The sequence below is a fragment of the Rhamphochromis longiceps genome, linkage group LG22, assembly GCF_057381845.1.
Source record: "Rhamphochromis longiceps isolate RC_006_pf linkage group LG22, R_longiceps_female_GT1.1, whole genome shotgun sequence".
Taxonomy (NCBI): domain Eukaryota; kingdom Metazoa; phylum Chordata; class Actinopteri; order Cichliformes; family Cichlidae; genus Rhamphochromis; species Rhamphochromis longiceps.
Window position 1 is genome coordinate 4101535 of NC_140577.1, and position 23644 is coordinate 4125178.

Sequence of the window (23644 nt, forward strand, 5' to 3'; positions counted from 1 at the left end):
AGGGCTAGTAGGAGGAGTTGGCCGTCCGACTGCGGTCTGGGGTGTGGGGCCTCCCTGCTGCTGCGGAGTCGGGGTGGTCTGCCTCTCCCCACCGCAGGGAAAAGGGTAACACCACCTGGGTCTGGGTGCAATTCCCCCCTCCAGGGGCAAGGGTACCTAGACCCGGTTTGTAGAGTACGCTTGGGGAGTGTGATTGTGTGTACAGCGTCTCTTTATGTCTGTCTCCACGTTGGTTGAGTGTGGAGTGAGTGCATATGAGAGCATGAGGGTGGGAATGGATGTTTGTGTCTGTGTGTGCCTGTATGTCTGTGTCTATATGTCAGGTTGGGTATCAGACGCCACCTCTCTGGGGACACCTCAGGCCCTCCAAGGTTTGGAGGCCTATCTCCACCCACCACCACTTCCCCTGCCGGTGGCGGACTCCCTCAGGTGTCGGTGTGTTGGTGGTTCTTTGTGTCTGGGGGTGGGCGTCCGGGTGCACACCGGCTCACTCCTTGGCGGCCGCTTGTCGGGGCCTGGGGCCTGGGGCTCGCTCGGGCCCCTTTGGAGGTGGGGTGCCCCCGGCCTCTCGGCCTAGGGCTCGGTCACTCAGGCGCAGCTGGGGGCCGGCGGAGCTCACGGGCGCGTCACTGCAACTCCCCCTGACTTCTGCTCCGCGGCTGCTGGGCGAGCCCTCATCTGGGACTCTCCTCAGCTCTTACTGGAACAGTGGCGCGGCTGCCCCTCTGTTGGTCTTCCATGGTCTCTTGTGTTCTGGGGGCCTCTGGATGTCTGGAGTTTTGATCTCCTCCATACCCGCTTCACACCCTGGAGGACGGGGCTGTGGCCCCCCCACACTCCCTAGCAGATCATTACATGGAGAAACCTTTGGAATGCAAGCATGCTGATCCACACAGGTATGCACACATGGGTATTCACAGACGCGGACTAAAGCTTTCTTGGCTGCTGCCTCAAAGCACACTGTGCGCTGTCTATCTTGCGTGCTGCACAATATCGTTTATTACTTAGTAAATACTGATATCTATGACTAGCTAGTTTATTGTGATGGTGCTTTGTTTTCTCTATTATTATGTTGCTCTTTGTTGTTTGCTGTCTCCTCTGTTTGTTTTTGTTTGTTTGTTTGTTTTTTTGTTTTTTTTCTCCATACAGGTGACCCAGGAGTTTTTTTTTTTTTCTCTCTCTCTTCCCCCCCCCCCCCCCCTTCTCACCGTCTCTTCTCCCCTTTGGTTTTCTTTCTTTCTCTCCCCCTCTCTCTCTCATTCATTCCCCCTGTCCTATTTATTAAAAAAAAAAAAAAAAAAAATGACAAAGGATGAACTGAAGCTCTGCCATCACGTAATGTCGCATACTGCTGTTTCTGATGTCATTTAAAAAAAAAAAAAGAAAAAAAAAAAAAAAAAAAAAAAAAAGAAAATCATAATGAACATACGTGTGCCTATATCATGACTAACAAAACAAACATATCTCTGAAGTTTGGTCTTTGTTTGAGTTTTCATGAACCCGAGTGTTACTCAGACAGCCCAGGTTTCCTGGAAAGAAGAAGGATTTAAGGACAAGAGGAAATGAGAGTGTAATCTTGAGTGACAGACCTCCCCACCAGCATGTGGATGTCTGTCGTCAAGCCTGAAGCCGTTATCAGTGACTGCAGGCGTGCACTCTTTAACACCAAAGTGCCCTGGAAGAAGAGACAGCCGGACGGCGAGCTTCAGACTGAGTGAAGAGAGGAAATTAAAATGCAGAGTGTCTTCACTGGTGGCAGACTCCTGTTGACTCATGAAAGCTGACACAAGGCGGTAGCTATTATCGTTACTTAATGTATGTATGGCCATGCTGCAGACATAATAATAATACAGGCTAGCCAGGAGCACCGTGGGAAACTCCACGGTGGACATAAGTCTGCTGTGATAGGATGTGGTGCACTGGGCTTTTATTAAATGCTGAACACTGCCCACACAGTGTGATATACAATAATGGAAGCTCCTACCTTATTAAAGCTTCAGAAAAACTGTCTTTATAGGGAAAATGCAATTATGTGGCCATTAATCCATCAAAGGTACTGACCTGCCACTCGTGTCAAATATTTGTTTTTCTCTTTCATTAGTGTTTATACCTGAATGTGCCTGTATAACACTTACACATCTTCCTATAAAGACATTATAGCAATAATGACAACAACTTTACAAAACTTGTTTTATTAGTTTTAATCTTTTAACTTTATGCACATAGCATTAAGCAAAAATGTAATTATAAGCACAAATTAAATTGTATGCAACTGTCTTTGACTTGAAGAAATTTATTTAACATTTAAACATATTTTCTGCATATTCCAGAGTATAAAATAATAATAAAAAAAATGTGTTTACACTCATTCTTTCAAATAGATGCAAGTAAAACACAGCAAAAAATAAATAAAATCAAAGATTCAGCGGCACTAAGTCCTGTCGCTCTTACTTCTATTTTCACCTGTTTAGCAGGAGTGGAGCAAGCGGAGGTTTGCCCGGTGCCGCAGTGGTCATGTCAGTGGGATCCAGGGGTTTCTCTGTGAATGTCACATTCCTGTGGCAGCGTGCTCGCTGCTCGCTCAGATTAGAAGTTTAATTTTTCGCTGTAGAAAAAAGTTTTCTTCCCACGGAGAGTAAACAGCAGACGCTAATGTTTTTGTCACTTTTTATGGAATCAAACTCAAAGTAAGGTCAGTACTTCCATGCATATTATCCACTGTTGATCTGCACATGTCTGTTACCATGGGCATCGAACGCGCTTACGTCATTGTCATGAGATACTCTCACAAATGCAGTAATGCGGCATGCTTACAGGAAAGTAACAGTAATCTAATTACTTTTTGTGATAGTAATCACTTACTTTACTTGTTACTTGAAAAAAGTAATTGCATTATACTTGCAACACGTTACTGCCCATCTCTGAATACAACTAACTGAACCCCACTAACTGCGTGTTGTTAAACTGTGGGAGGAACCTGGAGTCCCCAGAAAGAACCCATGCAGACAGAGGGGTATCATGTAAACTCCACATAGGAAGGACGGTGGATCGATCTATCTATCTATCTATCTATCTATCTATCTATCTATCTATCTATCTATCTATCTATCTATCTATCTATCTATCTATCTATCTAAAGAAGTAAATCTGATATGAAAGCAAGTGGAGCAGCCATTACATAATATTATTCTTAGAGTCTGTAAGCGAGACTGAAAACTCATAGTTTCCTGCAGTTGTGCAGTTGTCATTGTTCCGTGCTGAAACAGAATCGTTGCACTGACTGAGCAGAAAAAGCAGCGGAGCTCAACCAACCTTCTCTTCTCTGCAAAATGAATGAGGGCAGCGAGCCACAAAAAGTACATGGTTTCTTATGTCTGTAGTTACAAAGATATGGGAAGAATGCAAACTGAAGCTACAGTTCACATTATAGAAGCTGCTAGTGCAGAGCTGCTGTGCCTGTTCCTGCCACAAAAAGACATAAAGGCTGATTCAGGATGATTGCAAACAGAAACACAAACTTTGACACCAAATTCCTCGCTCCTTCGACCAAACACATCTCAGGCTCCTGTGTGCTCTGTCAGCAGATCTATTGTCAGCGGGATGGATTAAAAGCAGCCACATTTCCCCTGGGCTGACAGGCCCTCCCTGTGTTATTCTCTAGAGAGGACGTCAGCTCGGCATTATTAAGGGACCGCACCGTCTTAATTACTGGCTGTCATGGTCTCTACTGTTTCCTCGCTTGGAAAATTATTCTCTTCTGCAGTACTCGATCGATCTGTCCATCCATCCATCCTTAGAATAAAAGCTTATTTTTGCATCATCCAGTGAAGATCCAAAGGTGAATAATGACTGCTACACCTCTGCATCATGTAGCATTGCTTCATTTCACACTCAAATCACACCAGAAACACCAGTATGACAGAAGACGTACCCTGGGTGTGTACTGTTCCAAGCTGAAATGGGGAAAAAAAAGGTTTTCATTTTATTGTAAATATAGTGTATACTCAGCGGACTACCAGCGATGTCCTAGATTTAACCGTCTCGGCTGACACCACCTCCAGCACTTGTCTGTTGTCGCTATGAGAATGCTAACACGCAGACTTTCTTGAATAATTTACACGACTTTGTTTTTTGTAACTTTGGAGGCAAGAAAGACACAAAAGTGAGATCTTAGAAAAATATGACAAGGGCCTTCTCATCTACCGACATTATTTCACCTTTCCTGAAGGCAATCCTAGCTGATCACCTTTCCCATTAATCCCTTAGCTGTGCTTCAGGTATTATCCCACAGTGCTTGGAATTACTTGCAAATCGCTGCTTAAACTTTGCTTTTCATCACGTTGGATTTGGTGTGGACACCTTCTGTGTCATGCAGTAGCATTATATCATTTAGCACAAAGAATTACCACATTTGCATTACAGACTGAAAAGGTAGATGCTATAAATGAGCCTATTTTTCCAGTCTGTGATAAACAAATGGGACAAAATGTTACAATTCTTCAACAAGTTTAGTTAGTAAACAAGATATTAATTAAGTCTAATACATTTCCAAGCATAAAAGAAGCAAAAATGTTTCCCCAAGCTTTTGACTCCCATGGTTTTACAATTTTTTTGCTTTGATTTTTACTCTGATTTTTTAACTTTAATATTAAGCTTTTTGTCTGGGTGTTTGAAAGCCAAATTAAACAATAATAAATAACGTGAAATAATAAATTAAATACTGTACTATAGTTCCACAGTCATATTGGCTGTGGTGAAAAAAAGGACAATGATGCACATGTACGGGAACAGATAATCAGTTTAACCAAGTTCAACAATAATACCTTGAATTTTATTTGCACTCAAGAATGCACAAGACGCTACCATTTTTCATAGAGAACTTTATTGAATATATCTATATATTTATATATGTATATATTTATATATACCTTATATTTTTTGTCTTTACCAATGAGGATCAGTATATTGTATTGTATTGCTTCCCCTTTTCCATATTGTTCCTTCCGTGTATCAGTCTGCTGAGTGGAAATTTACTAGTTTTCCATCTGAAGAGCTTCATGTTTGACTTGTGTCAGCAGCCTAGGTGTTGGGAAAAGAACCTGGTGACTCACGCTGGCTTTAAAATGGCTTTCACATCAGGACATGAATTGAAAACGAAAGAACGAGATCTCTGCTTTTGAGCATGTTTTCATAAACATTTTGCAGAAAGCAAAACTACAAGATTAGGACGTGCTCTAGAGTCGATTTAGTTCTGTAACAAAGATGTAGTTTGTTGTACTCAAAGATTATTGTGTAAAAACCATAGACAGCACCAACACAGACCACATTTACTTTGCCAGCACTTAGGCTACTGAGCATATGTCACAGGCAGGCATAAAGCCTTTTATAGCCCAAAGTTACAGGTGTAGGAACTCTGAAACAATATAACATTAAGAATATCTATACATACCACCACCAAAATAAATAGATTAATATAAAGTCTATCGCTTACAGTTATACACTAGTCAGAACATTAAAAACACTGATTATTAGGCTACGTTGGTAATGTTTAGAAAGTAAAACATCAATTCATTTCCTACAACGAAATGAAGACAAAATGATGACGGAGAGAAATGAGGATCAGGGTTATAGAAGAATAAAATGGAAGGAGAGTAAAATAGTTTAGAGAAAGAGAAAACACCAAAGAAAAATCTAACATTAGGAAACAGGGCCGGGCGACGTGGTAAAATCTGCCAGCTGGCCATCGTCAGTCCAACAATCAGCAGTTGCCTTTATATTATACAGGATGGGCGTGTATGCAGCAGCCACTTCTCCCCCTAGCTGCACACACTCTTGTTCACTGCCAAAAAACCCCAAACAAAATAGCTATGAGAATTATTTTAAACTGGACTAAATTTGCAAGCTGTTAGACCCAAATGAAGCAGGATACCTTTCAGGTTCTGAAAGGGTTTTTAAGTGATCAGGTGCAGAAAACTATAATGTACTGATGTGCAACATGCAGCTAGCTTACATAGCATAGCTCTGGAATCACTTGTTAGCTTGGAAAGTTGTCGGACAATAAAGACTTTCACAGGAACTCGACATTCTGCAGCGCCATCACTACCATATAATGTCAGGTCTCCATGACAACTCACTCTCAAGAAAATAAACGCGAACATCCTAACGCTGCTAATTGTAACTGTGATTTACACCTCGACGTCTTGCCAAACTGAATTTTCATAGAGGCAGACCACTAAATTAGAAAAACTAAATGACATAAATAATAAACAGCTGACGGGTTATATGGGCCTATTGATCCAGTTGCCCAACCTTATTCGCAAATAAGACAAACGTTTCAAAAATATTTCTCTAAAAGACAACGGAAGAATTAATTACATGTAAACAGAATAGAAAAAAACATTTACACTAAAAAGATTATACACATTCAAAGTGACAACTGGGTAAAAAACAACAACAACAGCAAAAATAACAAACAAACTGTGGTCCAGAAAGTTGTCTAGTTATATGTAGAATGGTTAGAAAAGAAAAATTACTTTCTTTCAAATACTGACGTGCCCCTGAGCAAGGCACATAACACCCAATTGTCCCAGGGGAGCCACTCCTAAACTGACCCAACAGGGAGGCTTTTATCGGCCAGCTTCCAGTTCCAGCGTTGTGAGGGTGAAGCAGGGTGTTGCTGAAACAGAGCATGCATGCTCAGTCAACTTTCCCCGAACAAATCAAAGCTGATAAAATGAATAAGATGATATATAAATGAATTTACACACCCTCTCACTTTTGTTCACATGCTTTCCACGTGACACCACTGACTGTTAGTGTACATAAGCAAGAGAAAGAAAAATAAAAAGTCATCGAAACGAATATAAAAATATTACAAAAAAATGTATACCCTGCAATAACCATTACGATCATAGAAACACCAGCAACATGATAATAATATTCAAGGAGTTACAATCTCATGTAACCTAGAGATGATAATCACTCAGAATGAAAAGACAACCCAAAGATTACCATTTACAGACATTATGTGCTTTTGTTTTAGTGAATGGGTTGATAATATACTCAATAATACATTTATTATTCTAGTTTCAGAAATAGTATATAGTTATAGCTAATAAAGAGACCGAGGGAAGAGGAACGGAAGCTGGTGTGCGCGCTCGTTTCTCTTTCCCTCTTCCTCCGACTTTCTGTCACCGGGGTTGGGTTGAATTCATTTTCAAACGCAGCTGATTCAGAAGTGCAGTCTGACTTTTACATATCAGTCCAGTAATCAGATTTAGAGCACATGTTATGTGGTACATGTCTCGCTGTAGAATTTTCCTCTTAGAAATCTCAGGCAACATTTCATAAACCCCCTCAAAAATAGGCTTTTACTTCAAATCTGACTGAATGGTTAGAACGTTTTTTGCTTTGCTCACTTTTAAATATTGAGTAAAATGGCTGATCTCTTATATTAGAGTAATTTGTAACTTCTGATTCTAACTAAATCTCCATCCCCTGAGTGTAAACTGAATTGAACCCCACCATGTCCTTGGTTTTTGCAGCCCTTTGCGGGACATTCAACAGATACTGCCTTGGAGCCTTCGGTATCAAATCGTTATCATAAGCAGTCATACAAACCCTGGAATCAGTTTTACTCATTTAAAAACACACATAAAGTGCATAAACGTCCAGCTCTACGAGCGCTTTCAAATTTCAAATGGCATCCAACAATGTTTCCACTGCCAGATGACAAAATGACCATGAATCATGAGCAGGAAGATGTAAGTGAGTGAGTGATGGTGATTATGTTCCAACTTTAACCATGGTTATCACTTCCTTATTGTTGTCTTATTTTTAAAAATAAAGTTATTTTTGGCTCTTCCCTTATTAACTGGCAATTATGGCAAATAAATTAAAGTCTATTGTATTATGGTGTCTCTCCAGCATTTTCTCTGTTGGTCTCCAGAGCAGACTAATGTCAATCTAAGATTGTAACAATGTAACAATGAGAGGTTCTCTGGAGAGGCAGCTGAAAGATATACTGAGTCTGCTGTTGGGGAAGCATGAGAAGGGAAGCGCTGTCTGTGCAAATTAATTTTCAAAATAGTAAATTGGACACATTTTTTTTATGTTTGAAAAAAGATGTGCCAAATATGCATTGTGTAAGTAAAAATAGAATATAGTAATACTCAAATCTCATAAAACTATATCTTATTCATAATAGAACACAGAAAATATATCAACTGTTAAAAAGTGACATTTTACTATTTCCTGGAAAATAGATTTGGAATTTAGTGGCAACAACATGTCTCAAAAAACTGGGATGGGAGCAACAAATACCTGGAAAAGTGAGGATTATTAAAAAGAAACAGGTGGAGGGGCTAATTAGGTTAATTCACATCAGGTCAGTAACCTGAGTAAAAATAAAAAGCTTAGACATGTAGGGTTACAATATCCGAATAATGTTCCTCAGCACAAAACTGCAAAGACTTTGATGACTCATCGTCTGCGCTACATAATATCATCAAAACTTTCAGATACTCTTGGGAAATCTGTGCACAACAAGGCAAAAAATCAATACGGGGCGACTGTGCTCTCTGGGCCCTCGCAGAGCACTGCTTTAAAAGCAAGCATGAATTTGTCATGAAAATCCTTGGATGTGCTCAGGAACACATCTAGGAATCATTGTGCGCAAACACAGATCAGTGTGCCGTCCACAAACACAGGTTAAATCTCTGTCAAGCAAGCTTAGATCATGTCAACTTCTCTTGGCCAATGCTCATTTAAAAGGGACCAAGTGGAAAACTGAGTGGTCAAATAAATTGAAATGTAAAATTTCTTTTTGGAAAACAAGGACATGGCATCCTCCAGACTAAAGGGGAAAGTAACCATCTGGCTTGCTGTTAGTGTTCAGTTAAAAAGGGAGTGCAAAAAGACTGGCACTAATGCAGATTTTAGAGCAACATAAGCTTCCAACCAGATGCTAAACCACAGAGGAGTTCATGTCTTGAACTCCCAACTTGAATTTCCCAACTGGAAAACAAAACAAAAAACTGACGCATCATGACATCACAACAAAGGAGACCCAGGACTTGAGTCACTAGGATCCAACATTAGATGTAGAACAGCATTCCTACGTCTAATATTGTAAGAGAGGATGATGCACACAAACATGGGAATGACCCAGCTTTTTCGAGACATACTGCTTCCATCAATTTCAAAATGACAGATTTTTCTCAGTTTAAACATTTAATATGTGTGAGTAAAATATCTATTTATGAGATTTGCCTCGTTTCCTTCCTGTTTTTTATTTACATTTTATAAAGTTTTCCAATGGTTTAAGAATTGTGGGCAACACTTTGGGAAACGCAAATCTTTCCGTTTAAACAAATACTAGAAAGATTTGATGCCAAAATAAGTTACTTGCTCAAACGATCATGTTGCCGTATCTTACTGCGACAGCTGGTAGTGGAGTAATGGAGGCGTTAAGACTAAAGCTTTAAGTCCATGGCTGTTCCTTTCCTTAGAACTGTGGTGAATGCCCATCTGTCACTGTAAATACCTTTGACACACAGTGAAAAATAATCAGGCTCACAGTGCGGCAGCCTCCTCTGATCTACGTTAGATATGGCTGAGGTCGCTCTCTCTCGGGTCCAGAGGTTAAGGAGCTACTGTTGACCTTCAATTGGCAGTCAACTTGTCACTGAGCAGCTTGTTACTTGGCAGAATGTACCCGTCTGTGACGCTCTCGTCCTTTTAAAACAGAAATGGAAGAAAGAATTGTGACTTGTACCATCTGGCCACTTTATAATTTAATTATTATGTTAAAAAGTGTTGCAAAGTTTAGAATACCAAAAAGCAAGGACTCTGTGTCTTGCTTTGTGAAAAGAAAATGTAGATTTAAGGCCAATCCGATCTAAGATGTGTACAAATTAGTGATTTGTAAGTGGGGTTTATAATCATCAAAGCTTCCTTTACTGTTTCTTTCAGGATTTAAAAAGATGTCCTTGTAGAAACTGACAAAACTGAGATAAGGGAAATAAATAATGAAAGCGTTCCCCTGCCTCCTCGGCAAGGCACCTAACTGCTGCATTGGGAGGCTGTTTTATTACACATCTGGGAGTTTTGTATCTCTATGATTTAGTGAGTAATTCAGGAATAAAAAACAGAGAAAAGAAACATTTCCCGAATCCGCCACTGTACCCCTGCTGTGCAATTAACAAAACAGGTTTCAAAGTCATGACAATTTTTAAGGCGGCTGTCATGAATTTGCTCTTAGCATCAGATGTTTGATGACTGTTTATAATATTTATGGCAGCTCGATACCTCAGGCTCAAGGACAGAAACCTTATTGTTGACGTGCCACCCACACATTTACAGCCCTACTCTTCCTCTCTAAATTCCATCTCTATTTCTCCTCTCCTCTCTCTCTGAGTTTAAACTGGTGTCGTTTTCCTGTTTAGTGTATCTGAGTTGCTATCCCGGTCCCTTTTGGCTGTCAGTCGGTCCAGGGTTCCCACGTTGCCCCTGTCCCGCTCCATGGTGGCTGTAGATATCGGGGCTGGCTGGGTGGTCGGAGCAGCTGATGTGGAGGTATTCAGCGGTGCTGCGTTCTGGGCTACAGCTGCCGCTGCTGCCAAGTTGGACTTGGAGTGGGAAGGGAGCGTACTGCTGCTTATCACTGCTCCTCCTCCTCCTCCTCCTCCACCGCTGCCACTGCCACTGCCACTGGAATCTTTTGGGAAGTAGTTGTGGAGCTGGTAGAGCGTGGCACGGTCCACCGTGCCATAGAGAGGTGGGGCACCTCCTCCGAGGCTGCCTAGCTTGGAGTCCCTTGAGAGGGTGTACATGGAGATGTCTCCACCTCCTCCGCTCCCACTGCTGCTGGTGTGGTGGGGGTTGGGCAGAGTGGCCACAGAGAATGGCGGTGCAGATGGTGGCAAGCTGAAGGTCTTGGAAGCTCCAACGGGCGAGGTCTCCTGCGAACGCGGCGGGTCAGTGGAGCGTGAGCTGGAGCGCGAGCGCCGTCTGAAACGGTAGCTGGGCAGACGAAGCATGGCGTGCGTTGTGCTCTTGAAGAGGTCAGTGCGAGAGCGGCAACGGAGCTCCTTGTTCTTCTCGATGTAGATATTGACAGCGAGCACGCCGACCATCTCGGCCAGGATGAAGGACAGACCGCCAAAGTAGAATGACCAGCCGTAGGAATAATGCCACTTCTTATCCTCATCCTTCTTGGGGGAGATGTCGCTCAGTGCTGCTGAGATGTACACGATCACTCCAATGATGTTGCTGAGGCCTAAAGAAAGATACAAGAGAGATACAAGTGCTCCTCTGAGTCAAATTAACCTGCTGGTTCATTAAATTGTTTTGCAGACAGGCTTTCTGGAAGTGCTTCCTCTCAATTACACTGAGAAGAGGCATGCACAGTATGACAGTCAATCTGCACATCATACATAAGGAGATTAATCTAACTCTACGACTGATAGATATAGGTTCATCCTGGCATGGGCACTGCAGATTATCTTAAGCTGTATAATGTATATGCTAGGTCGTGTTTCATGGCTCATGCTACATGAATATAATAAAAAAAGAAGCATCTAAGTGTTCAGAAATTCTTTTTAGTAACAGAATACAGAGATTTTAAGGACACTGTATCTGTTAGGGATTACAAAGTCAGCCGGGGTAAAATACAAACTGCCCATTTTAGTGTTAATAAAAAATGTAGCAAACATACCTTCAAACAAAATCTTCTTTTCAAACTCTGACTGGAAATATAGATTTCTTTTCCCAAACCACAGTAAAGCTGCAGTCTTACCTGCAGCTACAAAGAGAATCCCACCACCGAGAATAATGTTCCTTTTGCTTTTATAGAATCCGCTGGAAGCGACACACACTCCACCCAGAAGAAGCAATATGGCACTGAGGATGGGGAAGATGCTGGAAGCTCTCACCACACCTGCACGAGACAGCAGATGAGAGCATCATTGTTTTGGCTGCAGTGCTGCTGTTTACAGTCTGTGCACTTGAATCTGATATACGACTGAGTCTGTACTTTTCTAATAGTGGTTCATTAATGCGTTTTCTTCTTGAGGTTCAACACCACTTGAAGGTGCAAAGTTAACAGCCTTGTGACACTTCTGAGGAATAAAAGTGTTACCAAGGCTTGGCACAGCTGACACTACAAATTGGCTGTGGAACAGCAGATGTCTTTTTATATGTTTCCTACATTATATTTTATATGGCACATAATGTCTTTCGAGTCCCCGAGTTTTTCCAAGACTAAATAAAAATAGTTAGATGGCATGTCGTCTTAAAACTAGAGAAGAAAGCTATTTTTTTCTTTTCAAAATGTGAGATAATAAAAGTTATGGGGAACATGATGATTTTTACACTGTAAATTGAAACTTAATGAATAATTCTTTGTTACAAATACAGTAGCCACAGCTCCTCAGCAAGAGTGCACAATCGGCAATTTTGCTGGAAAAGGCCGAATTATATAAAAATCCTTTTCAGCATATCCTTCTGCAGATGCTTCATAGCTATAAACAGAAGTGATAACAGAGAGACGTTATAGAAGATGAAAAGCTCCATCTCAGGCAGGAATATGTGGAAAAGCAGAGCTTTCACATTTTCAAGGTGACTTCTAAAGCTTTGCCTCTGAGCTGAAGGTAAAAGAAAAATGCTGTGATAACCATTCATTCACAGAAGCTTCTGTCAGACATGCACGTTAAATTTCACGTCTCATTTTTTTAACAAGTCAAACGCACATGTGAGCAACGTTCACCTCTTTGGGAAAAAAACATGGATTATGATAAATTGTTGGTGCGATTTTTGCAAACCTGCAATTGCATAACGGCTCATGCATATAGTTCTATTTGTTAGAAATGAATGTAAACTATTGATATTTCATTTTGCATGAAAATTAGTGTTAATGATACCAACTAACTAAATGTAAACTGAATTGCTAACGATTCTAAAAACTAACAGTGAATACTTTCTGAACATGCTGAAATGCCTGACATTAAAAGGGCAAAGGGATGATTGTTGTTCCTCATGACATTCAAAAAATAAATAAATAAATAAATAAAATCATCATGCAACACACAATGAAACAAGACAAAAATGTACCTGCAGTAATGGTGGTGAGTGGACTCAACAAAAGGAAACAAAAACAGGCAAAACTAAATAAAAGGGGATAAAGAAAGACAAAGACAGGTGGAGACAGGGAAACAACAGATACACTAGGATGATATGAAAAGAGAAACACAAGTAAGAATATAAATTGTGTTTTACTTTGAAAACACTGGTGGTTGTCTGTGTGCATGGAGTTAATGTGTGGCTCTCTGATTACAACCATTTCAAAACTAAACACACAACCAATCAAATATTGTCTAAAAACAACCAAACAGATATATGCCTTTGGGTTTTTCCAGCTCATTAAAGAGTTGGTGCTTAACCCTTTTAATTCCAATCACACTCTTTTCCTAAACCTAATAAGTAATTGTTCCAAATCAGCGAGTGAAAGTAAAAAGCCAGTAAAAAGAAACAGAATCAGGGAGTGACAGATGTGAAACAACTGCAAAACTGAAGTCGCCATACCTCAACGTTACACAGTTAAATCCCTTAAACCTTCAACTCCAGACACATGTTTTTAAAACAAGATCATTTCTTAGGCGCCAGTATAGCCACATTTGATGGTTGATGGTTTCGTTGCAATAATAAGTCCAATATTTCTAAGAGAATCTGTGTAGACTGCTATTTTTTAAGGAAAAAACGCCATCAGCTCACCATCTGCTACATAAGCATGATATAACCTCTTTTTTGGCCACAGACACAATTTCACTGGTTGAGCTGTGTTTCTGGGTAAAATAAATTAAACTCACTGGCCACGTTATGTATCAGCTGCTTGTTAATACAAATATCTAATCAGTGACACACATACCACAAGAATATTTCATGATTATTGGCTCCAGATGGGCTGGTTTGAACTTTTGAGAAACTGCTGGTCATTTGGGATTTTCCCACACGACAATCTCAAAGATGAGGTGTGAGCAGCAGATCTCTGGGTGAAAAGGTGAGCTGAGTAATTCAAATAACCACTCGCTAAAACCCAGGTATGCAGCAGAGCATATCTGACACACAACCTTGAAACAGCAGCAGAAGGCCACACTGGGTGCCACTGCTGTCAGCTACAAACAGGAAATGGACACTTTGTACCAACTAAGCCTAATTTCAACACCACCATCTATCGGAGGATGATTGCTGACCATGTCCACTTCTTTAGGACCACACTGTACCCATCTTCTGACTGCTGCTTCCAGCACAATAATGCACAAGGTCACAAAGCTCAAATCATCTTGAACATGACAATGACTTCACTGCACTCAAATGGCTATCCATCAATCTCTATGCCAGCTACCACAGGGCGAGAGGCGGTGTACACCCTGGACAGGTCGCCAGCCTGTGGCAGGCCAGCATCTCAGGCCTTTCTCATTAAATAGGGTTGTTATTGAAACTTAGATGAAACTAAAGAAAACAAACCCATCTAATATCTCTCAGGACTGTCATTCACTCTAAATTTAAAATAGTTTCAATTATTAAAAAACGAATAAAAAAGACTGTGAAGTGCAGAAAAGCAGACAGGAGAATTTCAGATAGTATCACTGCACCTGTCACAGAAATAGATGTCTTTACATAACGTATAAAGCTGGAACATATGCGTTGTAAACCAAAAAGGTTCAGGCTGTGCGAAGCAGAATCTGCTATCACAATGGAGGCAGGATGTGAAACCAGAATCCTGAGCTGAAAATAATCCATTAGTGAAGGCTGTTCTTTCAATTCCTCTGTGAAAAAAACAGCAGCTTTCTGCACACCCCCAGACTCCCAACCCCATGCACCTGGGCATTTATACACACATGCACACTCTGTACAGACACTTACACACACCTTCAGGAACGCTTCGCTTGAATCTGACATCCGTGCATTGATATCCGCCCACCATCCCCTTCTGTCCTTTCTATCCGCATGTGATGGAGACTGTAGTGTGTGCAGTTCTGTTTGCTAGTGTATGGTTATCTAATGTCTCTCTTCATGTTTGTGTGCATTGTGTATTTCTAAGACAGTGTGTGTATGTGTGTGTGTGTGTGTGTCACTCACGCAGCAGATACTCTGCAGCATCTTGGTCATAGTCTGCGTCGTCTGGGAAATGATTGATCTGGGAACACACACCCCTCTTCAAACCTGAAAAAAGACAGAGAAGAAGAAGAGGGGGAGAAGATGATGAAGGTCAAAGAAGAAATCCCACGAAGACATAAAGACAGAATGCACCAAAACAGTAAATAACAAAGGTAAAAGCCAGAAAAGAGGAAGACAGACATGGGAACAAAAAAGAAGAAGAAAAAAGAAATTTTAAAAAATGGGGACAAACCAGGAAGAAAAAGGTTAATATATAGATATATATCTATATATCTATATATAAAGATAGATAGATAAAGATATAAATATATAGATATAAATATATAGATACATGTATATATATGCATGAATAGAGTGAGAGAGAAATGAAAATCAAGAAGATCACAAAGGCCAGTAAGGTGAGAGATATTAAGACAAATGGCCCAATGACACAGCAAAAGACATATGCCCTAAATGTTTGCAACAACAACAACAACAAAAAAGCAAAACCATAACTTGAGTCATGTCACATATGCTACCTATACATTGCTATGTTTTCTTCTTATTCTCTTTCCCCCTCACCCCAAACCTTTCATAGGGAATTGTGGACCCCCTCTCCAAGCTTGATTCTGCTGGAGGTTTCTTGCTGTTTAAAGGTAGATTTTCCTTCCCACTGTCACCAAGTGCTTGTTCATGTGTTCATGTGGCTGTTGGGGTTTCTTTCTAATATTATAGGATCTTTACTTTAATATATAAATCCCCTTGTGGTGACTGTTGCTGTTAATTGGTACTATGAAAATAAAGTGGAATAGTATTGTATTATTGTGTGGGGGTTTTGTGTACTTTAAGCCGAAATAACAGCAAAAGGTTTGTGCAGCATAGTTGCTGTTTTTGGACTGGCATTGGATGGTTGGATAATTTTAACAATCACCCTTTATAGGCCAGAAAATAATAATGATGGGGGGTGGGGCAGCTATTTGCATTTATATGATTTATTGTCTGGGTTCAACCAAGAAAAAAAGAAAATCAACAGTTGTAAGCTGTAATTTTCTCTGAAACACAAGCACTATGTATCGTTTTCCTCCTGCCTATACGGCGCATTGTTCTGGGGCCTTGGTGTTAATTGTGTGCCAGGCTAAGATGCTAAAAATATTCCTCCATATTATTACTAAAGACAGCAGCCCAGCAGCCCTCCTGGTGTACAAACTGTTTTATAAGCTTGTGTTTCTTCTTGACACACAACGGTTGTTTACCTTGACAGGTATTTGTGCATTGCATGGACAAAATTAACATCAGGAGAGAAAAAGAGATACCTGTGTATCCCGGAGGGTAAAAGCAGTAAAAAGCTCATTTCACACACACAAAAACAGAAAGAAGTTATAAAAAGCCTTAAGCAAATTTATACCTTTTCAGGGCAGACCATATTAAATTATTAACATGCAAAGTATCAGGAACTCGGTTAAAAAGAGAAGAAAATACACAAATGAACCCAGCTGTCAATACACTGGTAGAAATCTGCTTGCTATCTTCAAAGAAAGAAGAAAAAAATATGCAAGGCAGCAACAAAAGCAGTTCCTCTGACGCATCTGACAAGACAAAATAGCTAAAACAGCTCCTAAACTTCCACGTCAGATGTGAGTTCCTGCTACAAAGATGCTCTGAGACGGTTTGGCCTTTTAATTCTTGTCTGTTGCTTTTTGAACATTACACTTAAACCTGAAAATGAAAGAAGGCATTTACTGACTTGATAATATAATGACTTTTATATTGAAGGTTTAGGATGTGTAGAATCTGAAATGTGAAAAACACAAATACTTTTTATTTTCATTGCTATCATATTTAAATAAAATATTATCCATTGTAGGCACAGCAACAGCTGCTCATCTCTTAATATCTCAGATAATCTGACATTGGTGTTATCGGTGTTCTGCACTGTGAACAGGTGACAACAGGATGCTCTGTGGTCTCTGGTTACATTCATGAGCATCCTATAGCATACAGTAATAGCTTCTACATCCACTATATTCACACAATGTAAATGAGCGGGAACTTTATAGCCTTGCAACTGCATCTTAACACACAATCTAGATTACTACATTTAAAATGTTGTTATAATTATGTTCAGGCACTGGCGTCATGCTCTGCTTTAATATGGGAATAGCCAGCTTTGACTTAAAATGAAGAGTTTATTATCAAAACAACAGTCTTCCCTGAACTGTGACGAGGGTGCTTTTTCTGCCTAAATCAAAACAAAAAATGTAATCGTTAATCTAATCGGTTTTTTTTATTAATTACAAATTTAATACTTTAGTCAACAGAAGATTGCTATTTCCATCAGAAGGCGATTATATTTGGCAGTTTTGTTCTGGGACTTTGCTGCACTTCCATGAGCCTACATGAAGACAGTTAGAGCAGCAGTGAGAGCGCCGTTCAGAAGAGAGTAGAACAGCACCAGTAAAAACAGATATATTGATCGAGTCAGACAGAGCATAAAAGAAGAGGTGGGGTGGAGGTGTACAACATGTGTGGCTGAAGCAGGTTAATAGCATGTCCTACACGGCCTGCACACCCCGGACCAAATTGTTTTGTCTGTGGTCCAAACTGTGGAGCTTTATTCACTCGAGCAGAAACCAAACTGCAGTTAGGGTCTATAGATGTAATTTGTTCAACAGATGTAATGCAATAAAATGTGGCTATATTATTTATAGTATAAATGTCATTATAATCAAGCCAAGCAGGCAGCAACTTCTAATTCTTGCACCTTGCACCTTACCAGTCATATGCTACTACGGCTTTATACAAATTACAAAATGCTAATGTACTGATGAATAAAATAGAGAAAAGTAGAGCAACATAGACACTGTGGGTGGATGTGGCTGGGTTACTGAACAAGACACCTATTTATGTCTCATGAGCACACTGACCTCACCAAGACCCTCTGGTGACAAACACATGAGAAACACACCAAAATTCATCCCACAGCGCACTGAAAGCATCGCACAGTCTCAAATATGCAAACAGACACACAACCAACTGTACCTTCCAGGCAGCAAATCCTCCAGAGGCCAGAGTGGGTGAGCGCCCCAGGATCCTTCTTGTCCTTATTGTTGGAGTCCTCCTGTGATGAGTTGGCTGTGCTGTTGCAGATGAAGGCCCGGGCGTACAGCCAGTAGTCAGTTCCAATAGCCACTGTCATCAGTGCAAAAGCTGCAAAAGCTCCCATGGTGGTCAACAGCACCTGGATCCCTCGCTCACACCACACCATGGCTGGGCGGGGAAGGAAACTGATGTCTGACAAGAACACAAAAAATAAAATCAGCCGTCTGGAGAAGGCAGGGCTGACACATAATACTAATCAAGTTTAAACGATGACATTATTGGGATGCAGACAGAGCCATGAATATTTTCCTGTTAATATAAATGCCTTGCTTGTAGGATAAGTTACCCAACAGTACTAAAATAAAGGATTGCAACTATAAATTTAGTAATACTACTACTCTAACGCCATGCATTTGTCCAATACTAGTGTTACCTGATAGCATATATGCTCTTGTCCAAATATGGTAACTCCTGGCTCTAGAACCAACATGGCAACAGTTAAAATACTCGAGTTAAAAATACAATCCAAACCCGTGGGTGATGTCATGGTGGCTACAGTCATTGTTTATATACAGTCTCTACCTTTTATACAATTCTCTGTTTTAATGACTTCCTGATCTTACGGTAGCTGATATAGACATTGAAACTGATGACTTTTAATATCCATAACTTTTATGATGTAAGGTCTTGTTTTTGGAAATTTGCCTTTATTCTTATTTGAGAGAGAAACAACTAAGAAACAGCTAAGGGTATGTTAGAAAGTCATCATAAAAAACATTACAAAATTACACCAAAAATACAAAGTTCAATCCCACTGTTAAGTGTTTAAATGTTCAAATGGCTGCAGTCTTGTATAAGCCATTTAATTCCATCACAATTCAGTGGTTCAAATATACCCTCAATGCCTATTAAAATTAAAACGAGAAGCTAAAACAGGTAATTCATAATTCATACACTGAACTGTCAAATATATTTATGTATTAATAGAAATACTGTCCCTCATGGGCCACTGTACGGGACCTGTGAGAGCTGCTGACGGGGTTTACTCTTTCTGTTGGATTCTGTGTGAGCACACTGGAGCAATTTTTAATCAAAAAACCACACACATGCAGCCTGAAGCAGTTAAAAAATGTTGGCAGCAGGCAACCAGCTAAGAACAAAATACCAACCTCACTGAATCAACGGAAATACAAAAGTACAAATATTGTTCCAAAACTGAACACAGAAAGGTAAAATTGACCCAAATACATGGGGTAAGAAATTAAAATAATGTTTGACAGTGCTTCATTTCATACATCTGCGGGGGATCTCAGGAGCTAGTCATATTTAAATTCTGACCTTTTTCTACAAACCACTTCCAGAGAAAATCACAATAAAAGGTATTAATATGAGCAAGGTTTGGAGGAGGCCTGAGGAAAGGAATTGTCTTTTTAGGTTAATGAGAAGATCATCTGAGGAAAATATGTGCAGAACAAAAGGGCAAATGCAGACGAAGAGCAAGATAGAAGTCTTTGTGCACTTTTTTTTATAATAAGCGACAACAAGAGTGGCTGAGGAGATGGGAAGTAGACAAGTGGAGAGGAGAGAAGAGATACAAATCTGAGCTCAGAGGTGGACAGTGAGAGGGATGACAAGAGGAAAATTGAGATCTGTCGTGCTTCAGGAAACATAAATGAAAGTGGATGGAAGCAGGGTTCCTGCCTCTGTGGGGCTCCCCTGTCAGATTTTAACCATTTCAGCTGAAATGGAGAAAGTGCTGGGATTCTGCAACGCTTCAGGTTTGGCTTCTATTCATCTCAAACAAGAGGTTAATGTAAACAATCGATCACACAGAGAATACGAAATCCGCTGAGGGCTTTTAAACTAGTTGACTAATTCAGCTGTCCTGCGGGGGGGGGGGGTTTCCATGGCAACAAACGTCCCAAAAATAACAGAGATCGTTGATATTTTAACCCCGAAAGTGACCCGCCTGCTTGAATATGCACAAGGTAAGCGTCATAAAGACATCACGGCACTGGGGCGGCAATAACAATCCAACAAAAACCAATAAATTTTTAATTTGCACTAAATTGTCAAATTTTTATTCACTGGATGCCGTACTCATTAGACATTGTTTTATTTTGTATTTGCATTATAAGTTTAAAGCCTAACACTGATTTTTAAATTGTGTCACATGTTTTTAATGATTAGTTGAAAGGAATTGTTCAAAAATACATTATAAACATTATAAACGTGATGCTAATATCCAGCATCGCAGTGTTTCCTGTTTAATTTTACTTAAAGAAATCAGTACAAATCAGAATAATTATTCAGTACACGTGTATTTATAAAAAGGCCCAATATTGCTATCTGCCCATATTGCCTTTGCTGAATGATAGTCATAAACTGAAAACATTTTATTTACATTTTCAAAGATAGTGTAATAGAGAGTAAAGAGTTAAGTGAATCGGTTAAAGGGAGGATTTCAATGTTTCTTTGGAACAAATAAACAAACAAGAAATTACAAACAATTAATAAAACTTTACTCTTAAGCAATAAAATATTATTTAGTAATTAGTTTGTAAGAAATTGTGAAGCAGTATGTAAAAACAAGGCTAATGTTCAAAATTGTCATTACTTTTTTATATTTTCTAAAATATTTTACCTTCTACATCCAGATATTATATTACTGTAGAGTCTTTACCTTATGATATAAAGCGCCCTGAGGCAACTGTTGTGATTTGGTACTGTATAAAAACAATATTGACTTGAATTGAATTACCTGAAGATGTTAAACTATGTCTGCTCTTTGAATTACTACAATTATATACTTGCTTGTAGCGCCTTTGTACATCATTAAACTTCTGAGAAAAACTCCACTAGATTTACAAGAAATCTGCTTAGTCACAATCCACACGGCTGGAGATGGATCATTTGCCAGCATCACTAAAGGGGCAAATTTCACTGGGTGACTGGCAAGGTCACACCCCTGGGCAAGCGTGGCTGTCCTGAGTGGGGGTTTCCCCCTCATAGACGAGGCGTTTGCTGGATGATGACCTGGTGTAAATGAGTGCAATCGTTTTTGGTAGTTTGTGCATCAAGCTGTTCAATAAACTATTGATACTTTGACCCTGAAAGTGATGCACAACGTTAAATACACGAAGGGTATTTAAGATAACAAACATTTGAAAAAGTTGTTCTTGACTTTGTCATTGTTTGGTTGTTTTGTGCACTTGGTCATCAACTTTGGCTGTCTTGCTACATCAGAACTTTCTAGATGGTTACTGAAAAGTTACACCTAATTTATAAATGCCTAACGAATAAAGTCTGATTCATGTGTAAACATAATTTAAATGGTTACAATAAAGTTGAAATTTTATGGATATATGATAATTGTTTTTGAGAGTGAGGTGGGAGGTACCTGGAGACTGTGGTCCATGTCCTCGTTCTCTCAGCTTGGCATTGATTACTTCATGATGTTGTATGAAATGTTTTGTATACAAGTGTCTTCAAAATGACATTTTTACAGTCTATTACTGAGTCGGATAAAATACATTAAAAAGTTATTAAGACATATTACACAATGTGATAACAATGTAATTAAAAAATATTAACAATTAGTAACCAATATTGGTAATATTTACTAATAGTTAAGTAGCTTTTTAATACAGTTTATATTTACAATGAATTTACATTTTAAAATCATTATTCAAAAAAACAAAACAAAAAAGACAATTACCAATTATCAGTTTAGGCATTGGTATCAATTAAATTAAAAAAAAAATCCTAAAAAAACTTACTGAGTTTTGAAACTTCGTATCAATATCAAAAAACAATCTTGGGCCTCTATAACTTGCATTCAATCCTTTAATATATAAGAAGATACCCTCTGTGGTTTATATGAAAATGTCTTGGCTTTCAAAATTAAACTTTTTGTTTGTGTTAAATAAGACGATTGATGCTAAAATGAATGAAAGATTGCGAGCGCAGCACACTGACATAGCAACCTGGCAGGAAGAGGTTTCCTCTATATTCACACTTGTCATTTACACATTTTTTTCCTGGACATCTGAAAGCTTCCGATTAAGTAAAGATCTATAAATACGTCTTTTTCACATTATAACCAGTTTGGCTTGGTGAATGAACTGTTTCCACCTGGATGATCAAACATGTTTGTCAAACTCTAGCTTTATGCCTGTGCAGTTTTCCCTACAAATACTTTAGTAGTAAAAAATAAAAATAATAAAAAAGACATTATTTAGATTGCAGAGCTAAAGGCAGTTCAGGTAACATTGTCACTTAAAAAAAATTATATTTCAACATATAAAAAAACTGTGTTGCATCCAGTGACACAAGCCTGTGTATTCTTGCTTTGCTTGACCCTGACTGGCTCTGGCATTAGACCAAAGCAAGGTTACTTTGTTAAATTAAAATTACTGTCAAATGTCAGATGGATCATTTCAATATTTCAAATGCTGTTTAGTTCATTCATGAAATTTGTGTTTAGCAGCATGGATTTTCTCAGCTTCTCATATGTCAGCAATCCCCTCAGTCATCCCTGATCCTAATATGAACAAACATTTAGCTTGGTTACACAAATGCCAGCACAGATTAATCGAAGCTACTCGCCTTTTGAATCCAGACATCTGCACACATCTGTACTTGTGTGTGTGTGTGTGTGAGGGTGGTTTCCTGCATGACTGTACTGATCCAGGCTGGTTTGTGTGTCTTATTCCTTGAATGTGCATGTACATGGGTGTCATGTTCATGCACATCAGAATCCACATGTGCATCTGGTTGTTTGTGTGTGTATGAACACACGCACATTTGCCTGTTCTTGTGTGTGTGTGTGTGTGTGTGTGTGTGTGTGTGTGTGTGTGTGTGTGTGTGTGTGTGTGTGTGTGTGTGTGTGTTACCTGAGGGCATGTTTCTCCCTTTCGCCTCCATCTCCTCTCCCCCCTGCTGCTGCTGCTGCTGCTGCTGCTGTTCTTCTTCTTCGTCAGTGAAGAGCTCTCCGTAGCCCCGGTCCGAGCCGCCTCCATCCACCGTTTATCCGCTTTCTCGCCCCTGCCTCTTTCCTGGCTCTTCTTCGGCCAGTTCTTTTCTTCCTAATAGTTTCTTTTTAAATTTTCTGCCTTTTCTTCTCGTGCGTTTCCCCCCTCTTCTCCTTTTACCTTGAGCGCTCTGTCGCTCCTTTTCAGCAAGTAGGGGATACTTCACTTTGTGTCCTCTCTTCTCATTGAATTGTCATGGCAGTCATCTTAGCTACTGAGAGAAGCAAGAAAGAGGTGGAGGGGAGGGGAGGGGGGGTAAAGAGCAGATGAGAGAGAGAGAGAGAGAGAGAGAGAGAGTGAGAGAAAAGACTGAAAGAGAAGGATGGAAGTAAAAGGACAGGAGAAGATGCGGGAGA

At 39.7% G+C, this 23644-nt stretch overlaps 1 protein-coding gene across 1 annotated transcript; it reads right to left on the bottom strand.

Moving 5' to 3' along the window:
• Window positions 1-4982: 4982 nt before the first annotated feature.
• On the bottom strand, window positions 4983-23494 carry cacng8a (calcium channel, voltage-dependent, gamma subunit 8a). The gene is made up of 5 exons (XM_085396524.1): window positions 23151-23494; window positions 18196-18447; window positions 15139-15222; window positions 11798-11938; window positions 4983-11278 (listed from the first exon to the last, which is right to left on the bottom strand). Exons 1-5 carry the CDS (start codon window positions 23179-23181, stop codon window positions 10419-10421), a joined length of 1368 nt encoding a protein of 455 aa, XP_085252650.1. The 5' UTR covers window positions 23182-23494; the 3' UTR covers window positions 4983-10418.
• Between the last annotated feature and the right edge of the window lie 150 nt (window positions 23495-23644).

Coding starts and splice junctions, on each gene's coding strand:
- cacng8a (XM_085396524.1), bottom strand. CDS start 23,181: ATGGAGGCGAAAGGGAGAAACATGCCCTCAG. Junction 15,223..18,195: donor GAGGATTTGCTGCCTGGAAG/GTACAGTTGGTT, acceptor GTCTTTTTTCAG/GTTTGAAGAGGGGTGTGTGT. Junction 11,939..15,138: donor TGCTGCAGAGTATCTGCTGC/GTGAGTGACACA, acceptor TGTCTCGTGCAG/GTGTGGTGAGAGCTTCCAGC.